The sequence below is a fragment of the Heloderma suspectum genome, chromosome 1, assembly GCF_057233095.1.
Source record: "Heloderma suspectum isolate Gila_16-S chromosome 1, 16-S_ref, whole genome shotgun sequence".
NCBI classification, from domain to species: Eukaryota; Metazoa; Chordata; class Lepidosauria; order Squamata; family Helodermatidae; genus Heloderma; species Heloderma suspectum.
The window spans coordinates 314,454,815-314,468,113 of record NC_139458.1 but is presented as its reverse complement, the minus strand read 5'-3'; the positions used below and the strand labels follow the sequence as shown (position 1 = coordinate 314,468,113).

Below are 13,299 nucleotides of genomic sequence, written 5' to 3'. Positions count from 1 at the left end.
AGCTTTGTCTGAATCTAGCAGTCATCAAGTCTTTCAATTGATCATATTCAGTTAGAGTAATATATTGTGTGCACATGTTGTCTAAGGTATTGCGTGTATTTATTTTCTTTACCACACCCTTCTTTCAAGGAGTGTACGGGAGTATGCATAGTTTTTTCCTGTTTTGTTCTCACGACAACGCTGTGAGGTAGGTTAGGCTGAGGCAGAGTGGCTAGCCCAAGGCCTTATGATTAGGTGACAGTATGAACCAAGGTTCAAATCCTCAAATACTCCCATTTTATCCATTCTACAACACTGACTTTCCAGTTATATACATAGAATATTTGGTAGACCAGTGTTGTATTTTACAAGAAGGAGAATATATAATACCTTATCAGTGCAGTTCCAGTAGAATTCTGCTCTCTAATTATACAGGAGTGGAAAAGCATCCTTTATTATCTCTGGACTAAGCAGTTAGCTGTGGCCAAATTAGTTCACATGACAAGAGTACTTTAGAAAAAAAAACCTTAAAGGAAAAAAAACCTTGGTATTTCATAGTGTATGGCTAGGGGTTTATGTTGCTTACTGCTTGCATGTCTGAAAGTCATTTCCGCATTGGAAGGGTTTCCTCATAAGGCAGCCAGCATTCCCTCTTCTGATTATTCCCATGGCAAGGGTGTAGTGCAACAGTATGTCTGACACCTTATTTTGCACTTCTTAAAACTTTCATTGAGTATTTGGGCAGGAAAAAATAAGATTAAAAAGACTAGCTAGTGGTGCTTATTTACTAAGTGCCGCCCCCGTTTCTATAAAGAAACTGAATAAACATCCCTTTTTCTGTAGCGTGAGAGAGAGACCAGTTGAATTAATTTAATTTTAGTCTACTATAAGAGGTAAAAGTAGAAGCAGTAGTTTTACGAATTCAGAAGGTGATTATCCTATTTATGTGGAAGTCAGTTCTGTGTAGACAACTGGCACATAGTTGTCAGCTATGTCTGGTGCAAATAGCTAAAAAAATGATATTTAGTAGATTATATCAAGTTTCCTATAGTAACTTTTCATATCTTTTAGTCCAGTCCAAAGATTTGTTGCCCAAGTACATAGGTATAGCATATACCACAAATTAAGACGGGACAGATTTACAAAACATATTGTTACACTGATATTACTGCGATGTTCTGGCTTGTCTCTTTGGGCTAGTGGTAATTTCATGTTCTTGATCAGAGATTCTTGCTCCTGCAAACCACAATTTATCCATGAGGCGGTTTGTTCATAGAATGTGTGGAAACACACTTTCTGGAATAAAGTAATGTATTTGATAACCGAGCTTGCAGCACACTGATGTTCAGCAAGACACCCCCAACTGCGTTGGACCTGGGCCTGGACCGAGAACTCATGATGGTGCCATTTTGCTGAAGCTAAGTAGATTTAGCTCTGATTAGTGCCTGAATAAGAGGCCATCTGTGAACCTCATGCATGCCACCTTGAATTCCAAGATGAAAGAGGAGTGGGATATAAATGAAATAAAACCAATAAAAGGTGATTGTGGCCAGGGTGAGTTTGCAAACTTTCACACCTTTCCTAGAAAAACATGTGTGCCAAGGGAAGTGTTCTACTTCAGTTTGTCTCAAAGCAGTAAGCTCTATTAATACTTTGTTGTTTGCAAAAAGTAGTAGTAGGGGAAAAAACTAAGGTTTTACATAGGTGATTTCAAGTCTTCAAATGGCTTTACATACACTATTTTGGTAACACTTAGCAAGAGTCCTGTAAAATAGGGTAGCATTGTTTTGACATTGCAGGTGGGAAGAGGGTGGAAGAAGATAGTGCTTTGTCTGATGCAGGGATGGGGAACCTATCTCCTGAAGTTGTTGGACTTCATCACCCATTATCCCTCAGTATTAGCTATGCTGGCTAGGACTGAGGGGAGTTGCCATCCAACAACATGTTACACACCCGTGGTTTACTACTACTCACTGGGTTCATGGCTATGAGATCTGAACCAGTCACAACTAACCTCTACTCTATGCCAGGTCTGGATGTGCCAAGTTTAAATATCTCATGGGAAAGAGGCTTCAGAAGGCATCAAACTAGATATGGTATTCATGAAAATACATGAAGAAAGTGATTTGTGCCTGTTTTTTGAATCAGTTACACACACGCTTCTCAAACCAATAGTTGTAGGAAGCATATGGTCTTTAAGAAGATGGAGGAGGATGAATTAGGTTTTCTTGATTGCAAACTCCTTGGGGCAGGGACCTATGTCTTGCTTATGACATTCTGTAAAGCACCATGTATATTGATGGTGCAATGTAGATAAACAAATGTTTTTCCTGTTAACATCTTAAATACTATCACATCGTTATACCATATATACCTTCCTGCACCATTTTGGGCATGTATGAAAGGTCTTGAATCCTTCAAGAGTTTTGTTTTTTTCACTCTTAACATTGGAACTTTGTGCTAAATTATACGGTTCACATTTTGATCATTGTAGTACTAAAACATGGTTATCTATTTCATAAAGTTGTCAGGATGTGTTGAAAAACTTGAAAAATATTCCAGTGGGAGATGAGTGAAGAGTGTTTTTGTTTTGGTCTTGATATCACCCAGGATTCTTTGTACTATCCATTGTCTAAATATTTATTTCCGTTTTTATCCCAGCCCTTTCCAAAGGTTCAGGATGAGTAACAGCAGTTTAAGAAAATACAGCAGAAACATCCAATTGAAATGTTTAGAAACTAAAGTTACCTTGTGGCTGTTTAACTCAGGCTGGCAAAATTAGCCCAAACAGGAAGGTTTCACAGCACATCTGCAGAGTATTCAATCCTGGACCTCAATAGACAATAACATACCTTACAGATAAAACATCTGCATCCAAGTTTACTTTTGGCCAGAATCCCAGATTGTCTTAAGCCAATATGCTGTAGCTCCATTTTTGTCAATAGCAGCTTATTTTTAAAGAGGTCAAGTCCTAAAACAGTGATGGATGTCCTAGGAATGCTGCAGTGGCTTCTTTGCAATGTTTTACTTGCTGGAAACTTCATCAGGCTTAATAGTGGAGAGAATAGACATAAACAAGCTATGTGATATTAGATAAAAGAAATCTAAAGGACTACTCAAGCTTAAATTATTTCTGTTAAATGCCAGGAATCAATAGAGATATCCTCCTGGATCTCCAGTTGAGCCTGTAGAACAGCCTTCCCCAACTGGATGTCATTCAGATATGTTGGACTCCCATCATTCCTAGCTAGAAAGGCAATTGACCTTGCTGATTGGTGGTTATGGGAATTGTAGTCTGACATATCTGGGGGTATCTACCAGGGTGGAGAAGGCTGCTGCAAGACATAGTTCTGTATTTATTCAATATGGGTCCAATTGTTATATTTGTGAAGTGGGGAAAAATGGGTTGAATCCATACTTAAGTCATAGAGTAGACCCATTAAAATCAATGGGATACAATATAGCAATGACTAACTTAACTCCCTTCGATTCCAGTGGCTCTACTCTAGGTATAAATAAGTCTGGATCCAACCCATAGTTGGACTCCCATCTAGCTCCCTAGGGAGAGAATTCCACCATTGTAGTGCCACAGTGGAGTAGGCCCCTTTCCCTTTAGCCATTCACTGTACCTCGGATAGTGGGGGTAGCCAGAGAAGGACCTCTGTTGAGAATCTTAGTGATAGTCAGGCATATGAAGGTGGGTAGCATGGTACTAGTAACAGAGGTAATAACTGCCCTATCTGTATTTCAGCTTTTTGCATTCCCATTAATGTTGTGGAAAGCACTTGTGTTAAAGTGTATTGGTGTATAGGTAATACGCACTAATCATGTCTAATACGCACTGATCATGTGTTTCCAGTCCAGTGCTGAAACGACACTGGATGTAGGCAGCCAGCCAGGGGATGGAAATTCTAAGGCAGAAAACTTAATTAGAAAAACTTTTACAGGCAAGAGTAAAATGTGTAAAACAAAAGGATTATTTCACTTTTAAAAACACTAAGTTGGATCCAAAGTATTGTTAGCGGGGAAAGTACAAGAAGTTGCATTCTGCTAATGGTAGTGTGCCCCACCCATTGAACAAGTGCTGGTGGAACAATGAACACGAGCAACATCTAGCATCTGAGGCCATAATGAATTGTGCAACAACTTGTGCAAGCAGAATCAAGTTATTGGATTTGACTCTTGTGCAAGGATGTACATGGGATTTCTCCAAGTGATAGAAGCTTTGTGCTGAATGATATGGATACCATGATTCATGAAGAAAAGGGAGTAAGATCTAGGAGGATCAAAATGATTTCTTTAGATATGTTGGGAATACTTATAGATGGATACGTTCCTGTCTCAGACAGCCTTCCTCAACCTAGCACCTTAAATATGTGCTGGACTACAGCTGCTATAATCCGCAGCCAACATGGCCATGTAGTGATGGCCACCAATTTGGATGGCTTTAAAAGGGGATTGCACAAATTTATGGAGGGTAAGGCTATCAACGGCTGCTAGTTCTGAGGGCTACATGCTATCTCCAGTATCAGAGGCAGTATCCCTCCATGTACCAGTTGCTAGGGTACACAAGCAGGAGGGTGCTGCTGAGCTCATGTCCTGCTTGTTTCCCACAGACAGCTAGTTGGCCACAGTGAACAGAATGCTGGGCTAGGTGGACCCTTGTTCTGATCCAGCACGGCTCTTATGTTCGTAACAGCCATGCTGGATGGGGATGACGGGAGCTGTAGTCCAGCACATCTGGAGGGTGCCAGATTGTGGACGGCTGCTCTGAGACATGCTACAATGGTGTTAGCAGTGGAGGACCAAGGTGAGCTGCTGCTGCTGTGTGTGTGTGTGTGCGCGCGCGCGCACACACACACACACACACACACACACACATTCTGAGCCTCCATTGTGAACTGGGACCTTTGCAGAGTGCCAGTTTTTATAGAAGGCCTACTCATGTGATTCTTCCCCTGCTTTTTGAAGGAGGAAGGATTGCATACTCAGGCCTCCATGCAAGCTGCTGCTCATGTAAAGAGCTTGGTTCCTATTGGAGGGTATGCATGGAGAAGGGGAGGGGGATGTTTTGCTCTTTCATCACCATGTTATTGCAGCACTTCCCCCAACTGAATGTATGAATTGGGACCATTGTCTGGGAGAGCATGGCTGTACAGCAGGGATGGGTAACTTGTGTCCCTCCAGATGTTTTGGCCTATAAGTCCCATCAGCTCTCACCATTGGCTATCCTGGCTACTGCTGATAGCAGTTCTAAGCCAAAATATCTGGAGGGTCACACGTTGTCTGTCCCTGCAATACAGTGTCCGGGTTCACACGTAACGACAACCCAACAGTTTAAAAACCAGCAGGTTGTTGTGCATGTGTGGGGACCAGGAGACTTGCTACCTGCAGCATGCCTGCCTCTTCCACTTCTACTGCATGACCCATGATTGGCTCCTTCATAAATTGTGCAGCGTGATGTGTGAAACCAGACCGCTGGGCTGTTTAGGGGCTAAACAGCTCAGCGGTTAACCGATGGTTTGTTGTTGGGTTAAGCACAGTGCTCTGGGTTTGCACATTATGCTCGACAGCCTATGAAACCGCTGAGTTGTGGGGGGTTGTGGGGTTAAAAGGGAAGAGGTGGGTGTGCTGCAGGTAGCACACCTGCTCCTGCAGTGAACCAGTGGGTTGCCATTACATGTGAACCCAGCCAGTGATTCTGTAGTGGCCCTTTTAATTTTTAAGGAAAAGTAAATAGTGGAAATACCAAGAAACAAAAAGCAACCTCTTTTCATTTATGATCAGATATTCTGTGCAAAAAGAGAATGGAAAAATATGCCCCCAAAATAACTGGGAAATACATTCTGTTTATAGACAAGGCTTTTTTAAAAAAGCATTTGTAAGATGATTAAAAGGTAAATGGAATGAGTTGTTACCATTAAATGATAGCGGCAGCTAGAACCTTTTTGGAAGTAACCATAACCAGAAAACAACTTCCTAGTATTTTAAAGTTGAAATACAGCAATACTGATGAAGAAACAGTAACAACTTTAAATTCGAGATGTGCCCTAGTTCATAGCTTTTTGGAGAACGTGTATGTAAATGCATTATAGGACAGCTGTTCCTATGCACTGTGTGCCCATAGGATTATTTGCTGTTCCTTCAAAAGTCTTCTTTAAAGTCAGGGCTATAGGGAATAGCTGTATAAGTCTAAATTTATATGAGTAGTTGGAACGTTAGCTCACTTCTAGATTCTAAACCCAACAGCATCAGACAGAATTGGGGCTTTTTTATTACAAACTTGGAATATTGTACCTTAACTACAGGAGAAGAGTATTTGGACATTAAGGAACAAGGTGAAAGACAGAAGGTGAGCAGACTTCCGGAAGGACAGCACATATAGCTATAGTGCAGTAAAACACTTCCTAAAATTATTCATTCAGGTAGAACCAATCTAATCATGCCAACTCTTGTAAACAGTGTACTACTGTAGGGGCATCTATGAAACCCTGACGGCAGAAACACAGGGTTGGATCTGAAGATGCTCTATACATGGAAGCTGCCGTCTGCTCACAGAAAGACAGTTCTTCCATCTAATGCCAGATAGTTGTGCAAGAAAAGTGAAAGTAAATCCAAAGATGTTGTCTTGCTTTCACATGAGCTTCTGAAGCTTCTTGAAGGACCGCGAGAACTGCTCTAGACCCTAACTTTTTATAATAGTACCTGAACTCTTGAGCCAGCATTTGTGAAACAGCACTAGCAATTTTTTTTTAACCGTCTGCTCATGGGTCTTTGTATCCAGTGCCTAGTCATGTTCTCTTCTATTTATTTAGTCATTTCTGAGATGTATATTGTGTACTTTCAATTCTAGATAGCATTCCCAGGGCACTTTACAAGATAACAATGCTATAATAATATATTTCAGTAATAAAATAATAAATAATAGCACAACAACAATTTAAAGCAGCAGAGATCAGCAAATAAAAACTCAGCAGGGCGTAATAGGCTCTGAAAGTTTTGAAGGAATAAAAGGCCCGGGGGCAAAATCTTCATCTTGCACCAAAACGACATTGCTGGGTGCCAGGTGAGTCTTCTTGGGGATTGTATTCCACAGGCAAAAGGCTACACCAGTGTTAAAAAAAGTCAGCTACTTGATTGCTACATGCCTTACCTTAGAAGGTGGAGGTACCTGGAAAATTGCCTCATGATTATCTCAGTGACTAAACCCAACAACAAACCATGGGTTAACCACTGGGTTGTTTTGCCCCTAAACAACCCAGTGCTCCAGGTTTGTGTCACGCTCAACAACCTATGAGTGGGATTGATCATTGGTTGTTGATTAAAACTGGAAATGGTGGGTGTGCGTGCTCTCACTTGTGCACAGCAACCAATCGGTTGTTTAAACCGTGGGCTGGCATTACATGCGAACCAGGTCTGTCTATGAGTGTAAAAACCTTTTTAAAAATCTTTCAAAGTTTCTGTGATGATTGGGGGTTTTTCAGACTGAGCCACACACTCATTTTATAATAGTCAAACTATTGTTTTAGAAACTGATGAAGATGTTTTCAGAGTATCCATGTAATGATTTGGCTGTCCCAAATCCAGTAACGAGTGGTATGTTAATGGTAATGGATATTTTGGGGGGTGATTCAGTTCCTACTCTTGTGCATCTCTAGACTGGGATGAATCATGGGATTTATAGTTGTCTTTTTAGTACTCTTATGGTACCATCCTTTACATGTTTACTCAGAACAAAATCCCACGGAATTAAATGGGACACTAACAAGTAAGTGGATATAGGATTGGATCTTTAAAGAATTAGCATTTGCTAGACACATGTGCTAACTTTGAGTGAGCAACAGCCTTTCAGCTGGAAATTAGTGTTTCCAGTATGAGTTGGGCCCTGCGTGTTTTGGGATGACCACCCTGCAGAACATCTCATAGGCATTTCTGCGCACATCCTGTAGTGGCCTGTTGATGGTGTCTTTTGTCTATCAACAAGAAGTGGTAGCATTCCCAGACCTAGACTTTCTTTCCTCTTGAGATCATTAAAGCTTGATAATCTTCCAGAGGTAATTCAAGACCCTATAATTTATGAGCTGAGGATAACGTAGAGTATCTAAGTTGTCTAATTTATGTTTGCATGGCTTATGAATGTGAGCCCAGCTGGTAGAGGTTGCATCTTGTTTCCTCAACAGCTACTAATCCCTAAGATAACTTTGATGAACCTGTCTGACAGTACCAGCTTTCATAACCTTTCTCCTGGTGCTTGCAAGACAGTACCAGTGCTGATCGTTTCAGTGCCCTCTCTTGAAATGTAGGGCATTCTATGCAACTCTCTTCCTCTCCTTGTTCATGCAATGGGGGGATGAGGATGGTGATTTGTATGGAGGTGGCTGCTTATAAGCTTGAAAAATGGGAAGTTGATGATCTGTAATTGTGTTTTGTCTCTCTCTCCCACCCTGGCTGGTGGACTCTTGATGGTGTCTTCTATCATGATCAAGAAGTGGTGGCAGTCCCAAATCTAGAGCTTTACAAATCATCATATGGATCCTTTAAACACAGTGTTTAAAAGAGGCCACCTTTCCGCAAATATTTGTTCGGAACCAGCCTTGGAACTTCTCAGCAGGTTTTCACAAGTATTTCTAAGGAACATGTACCTTAAGCAGACTGAAGCCCTCAGTGGTTTGTTTGTGTTTTCCATAGCAAGATGATTTACTACTACAAGTGGTAAAACATTAGTTATGGTCTTAATAGTTGATTTAGCTTCTGTTTTCTTCTCTGAAAATATTATTATTACTACTACTACTACTACTACTATTATTATTATTATTATTATTATTATTAATATTTCTTGGCTGCCTTTCAGAGCAGAAGGCCTCCCAAGGCGGCTTACAACAATAAAATACATAAACAATTAAAATATTAAAAGTGATAAAAGTATAAAAACAATAAAAATAATAAAAGCCAACAATAAACAATTAAAGCCAACAATAAAACCAACAATTATGTCAACAGCAGCAACAGCAGCACTCATATCAGTAGAAGCCCAAGGTAAAATAATATGTTTTCAAGGCCTTCTTAAAAGACTGCAATGAGAGAGCATGGCGGACCTCCAATGGCAGCTTGTGCCAAAGATGTGGGGCCACTGCAGAGAAGGCCCTCTCATGTGTGTTCACCCACCTGACTGCTCTCATAGGTGGGCAAATGAGAAGGGCCTCTTTTTCTGAACTTAAAGTGTGGGAAGGCTGATATGGGTGTAGACAGTCCTTCAAGTAACTTTGTCCCAAACCTTTTAAGGCTTTAAAGGTCAAAACCAGCACTTTGAATTGGGCTCGGAAACTCACCGGTAACCAGTGCAGCTGGCGCAGTATAGGTGTTATATGATTGAATCGGCTCGCCCCCACCAATACTCGGGCGGCTGTATTCTGCACCAGCTGGAGTTTCTGAACCGTCTTCAAAGGCAGCCCGACATAAAGCACATTACACTAGTCCAGCCTGGACGTGACTAGCGCGTGGATAACTGAGGCAAGGTCCGTCCTCTCCAGATAGGGCTACTGTTGGCATACCAGCCTAAGCTGGTAAAAAGGACTCCTGGATACCGCAGCCACCTGGGCTTCCCCAGTTAGCTCAAAAATATGCTTTGAGAACACTTGTCTTACCACCTGACTATCAAGAGACTGACTCCCTCTCTGTCTTTTGAGGTGGGGGATGTTTCATCAGAGATTCAGACAGGGAACATTCTGGATTTCTAGGCAAACATAATAACTTGTACTTGCCTAAACAGTCTCTAAATTGATCAATCACTTGATCACTAGATTAAAACGTATGGTTCTGGAAACAGACTTGAAACGTGTCTCTCATCTGATGGCAGTCTTGTAGGTTGCAATTGTCTGGGCATGTTAGTGTTTCTGGATACTGCTGGAAGTTGGGACAAAATGGAAACACAGTGCCTTTTTGAAATAATGTTTGGGTATTTAATCATTTTATTTCGATTAAAATATAATTTGTATAGCTGTGCCTGGGTGACCTTTGAAAGGTTTAAATGTCACTGTGTACAGCTGAATGACTGAAAACACGAGAAGCTTCAACTCAACCTTGAAATGTTATTTTTGATCAAATGTAGAATAAATAAAGAACTAAAGATGTGGGATCAAGGTGGGCAGCCTTGGCAACAGTGGCCTTTGAATCAACAGCAATGGATGCAGTCATTTCAGCACCAGCAAGATCCAAGTAAGTAAATAGCTGGAATAATGCTATCAAGATGAAAGCTAGCAGAGTGACCTAGATTTTAGGAACTGGGGTGGGGTGGATCTTGTAGCTTTCCAGATGTTTTGGCCCACAACTCTCATCAACCCCATTGGCTAGGGCTGATGGCAGTTGTAGTCCAAAACATTTGGAGGGCCATAAATTGCCTACTCCTAGACTAAGGCATTGTTTTTTCACCTGCCATGGAGAAGTAATGAATTAAAAATGTTCACACCACCCTAACAAAACATCAAGCTAATCTGTTCTTTAGTATTTGCCACCTTCTGATTTTCTTACATGCTGCAAGTACATTGGTTGAGGAGGACAGTTTCTTTTACTGTAGTGTGCTTACAAGTGGTCCCTTAGATTGTGAAGAAAATAGTGGGAAAAAACAGAAGGAAAAGGGGAAGCATCCCTTAGTAGCAAGTAGGCATGGCTCGCTTGGTGCATGCATACTCCATATCACTAAGATGTCTATCTATCACGACATTTTTGGCTGTTTATGTGCCCTGGATAGTTGTGTCTTCTTCATAGTCCTTTTAAAAATTAAAGCATTGCTAGAAGCTTTGCACAATTCAGTGCCCGCCCATGGCTAATAATATGTTAAAATGGGGAGGAGCAATTAAGACTGCTGAAGGAAATCCTCCCTCTGGTGAAATAATTAATCTTCCCACATTTTCAGAGCTTGGGTCCGCTTATAATCCCAACCTGTTACATAGGTCCCAGCTTGTTGTTGTTTTTCTACTATATATGTCTGTCTTTCCTCTCCATCTGTATGTATCTTCCTTTCTCTATATTTTTATTTTTTAAAGTAATCTTAAAAGAAAATAATAGCAGTGGCCTTGGTGTTGGCCAGCTTAATCAGATCAGGATGTGCTAACTGAAGACCAGGGTTGTAATAAAATACTTTCTTAAAATAAACCCTACTTAGTTAACATGAAGAAGTACATAGAAATAATATTCAGCAATCAGTCTTGCATGCCCTAGTAATGAGTGTGAAGAGTATTTCTTTACATTTTTAAAAAGAATTTTAAAACAATATTTTTTTCTTTAAAAACATTTTGGGGATAGGACAGAAAGAAGGTACGCTTCAATTTAAAAATGGTAGGATGCAATCCAGCCCTTTATAAATCCATGGGGTGTTTTTCCCTTTACTTCAGTGGGTTGCAGATTTTTATGTTTTAGGTTACAAGCCTTGACATAGGCTGCTTAAATCTTCCAGTTGCATTGAAATTGAATTGTGTTCAAGATTGCAGCTGTGCAGCCCAATCCTACATATTTTTTATTCAGGAATATGTCCCATTAAATTCAGGGAAACTTAAATTGCTCCATGTGTATAGAATTGCAGCCTTGGACATTAGTACTGACATTTATTCCAAAACACAGCTGAAAAAGCTTGTTAATTTTTTTTAAATGACTGTAGGATTGGAAGAAAATGTGATGAACTATGAACTGTTTTGTTAAATAGTCTTACAGCACAACCCTATATTTGTCTAATCCAAAGTAAGTCCCACTGAGTTCAGTAGAGCTTACTCCTATGTAAGTGTGTAGCCTGCATCTTGTGATTATTTGTGGGATGGAATCTGCTGTCTTCCTGAAAATGATTCACAAATATTGCAGTTTATAAGGGTGATAATAAAGCACTAGGCCAAGGTACATGCTAAGTTAATACCATTAAATTATTATTTAAAGCATTTTACCCTTCTCTTTGGTTGCAAAAGGCTCCCAAAGCAGCTCACAGAGATCTCTGTAAGAAAACAGTCTGCATCCTCAGGATTATAATCTAAAAGACAGGTCCGAAAAGGGATTGGGAGAGAGGAGGAAAAAAGCAAACTCAGGGTGCAATCCAATGCATTGTGCCCTTGTTAGAGGGAAGCCTCCAATCTTGGAGGCTTCCAAAGTCGGGCTACTGCCACAAGGGCAGGAGGAGCAGCGGAGGTAGTTTTTGCCTCTGTGTCCTTTTTGTACATTTTCCTCTAGACTGGTCTCTGAGCCCATCTAGAGTAGTTGTGCTGCCAGGGCTGGAGAGACCATAGGATTTCTCATATCTTGACCGCTCCTGTCCCCTCCCCACCCACCGTAATACCCGTTTCAGACCTCTCTGAAGTCCTCCATGGCTGCTTTTGAGACCTCAGAATAGAGATGTGAAGGCCCCCCAAAACCTGGAAAAGGTTGGGGGGGAAACTTTTTTTCCCCTGTTTTTTTCCAAGGACCATTTTTGTTTTTGTTTTTCTGAAAAACTGGAAAAATTGAACAGCTTTGAGTATGAAATATTCTTTTAGAATTTGAGACAAGGTGTTTATATATTGTTACCCAGCCTTTACTTCCCCAAATGATTTCTAAAAACTATGTAATAAGACTTTTATACAAAGACTAGAGATGTAAAATGTCTGGAAATAAGCCATGGGGGGAAATGTTTTTTTTTTAATCCTCTCTGTAAGATGTCCAGCATAGTTGTTTCTTTCATTCCTTATTAAAATTATTGATCTAATGTATCTTTTACTGATAGACATTAAGGGATACTCCAAGTTATGCTTAGTTTCCCAACATGTGATAGAGTCACTATATCATAATATGGAAGAAAATGTGCATTCTTATCTGTCTGGGTATTTTTCTACAGAGTCCTGTGTTTCTGGACTTGTTCTGGTTAGATGCTGTAGCAATTAATGTAGTTCTAATCTAAAATCCATATGTGAAAAAGCATTGTAGGTTATTCCGTCACTGTCACCAGATGTGACAGCATGTGGGTTATCCCACCAGTGTTTCTTTTTTTAAAGTTAACTTTGAGACTTGGGTCTATAGAACACACTGCCACAGTTCTTAATAGAGTTCTCAATTAGACTTCACCACTAGGGAATGCTGCCTCAGCTATAGGATCTTTAAACTGCTGCCACTAGAATAGACCCTCTCTACCTAAAAGAAATGCAGTAGCCCACTTCTTATGGAATAGGCACGGAACTGAAACCAGAACTAGAGACATCCTCTCAAAATGAGCTAAAAAAAGATGTTCATTAACGGAAATAATTTACAAAAGTGAATAAAATGTCACTCCTCAAATGATAGGTTGAGATTGCTTAAAGGTTTATTTAG

General features: G+C 40.4%; 1 protein-coding gene across 2 annotated transcripts in view; it reads left to right on the top strand.

Annotated features, from left to right (window-relative positions):
• The window catches only part of PNISR (PNN interacting serine and arginine rich protein), a 29,391-nt gene that overhangs the window by 1,716 nt on the left and 14,376 nt on the right, over positions 1-13,299 (top strand). Inside the window, exon 2 of one of the 2 annotated variants that reach the window (XM_084827167.1) lies at positions 10,088-10,194. In XM_084827167.1, the coding sequence (XP_084683293.1) occupies positions 10,107-10,194 (88 nt within the window). In that variant the 5' untranslated portion in view covers positions 10,088-10,106. Of the gene's footprint in view, positions 1-9,156; positions 10,195-13,299 lie in introns of those variants that run through there. The other variant, XM_084827166.1, reaches the window with a different exon arrangement.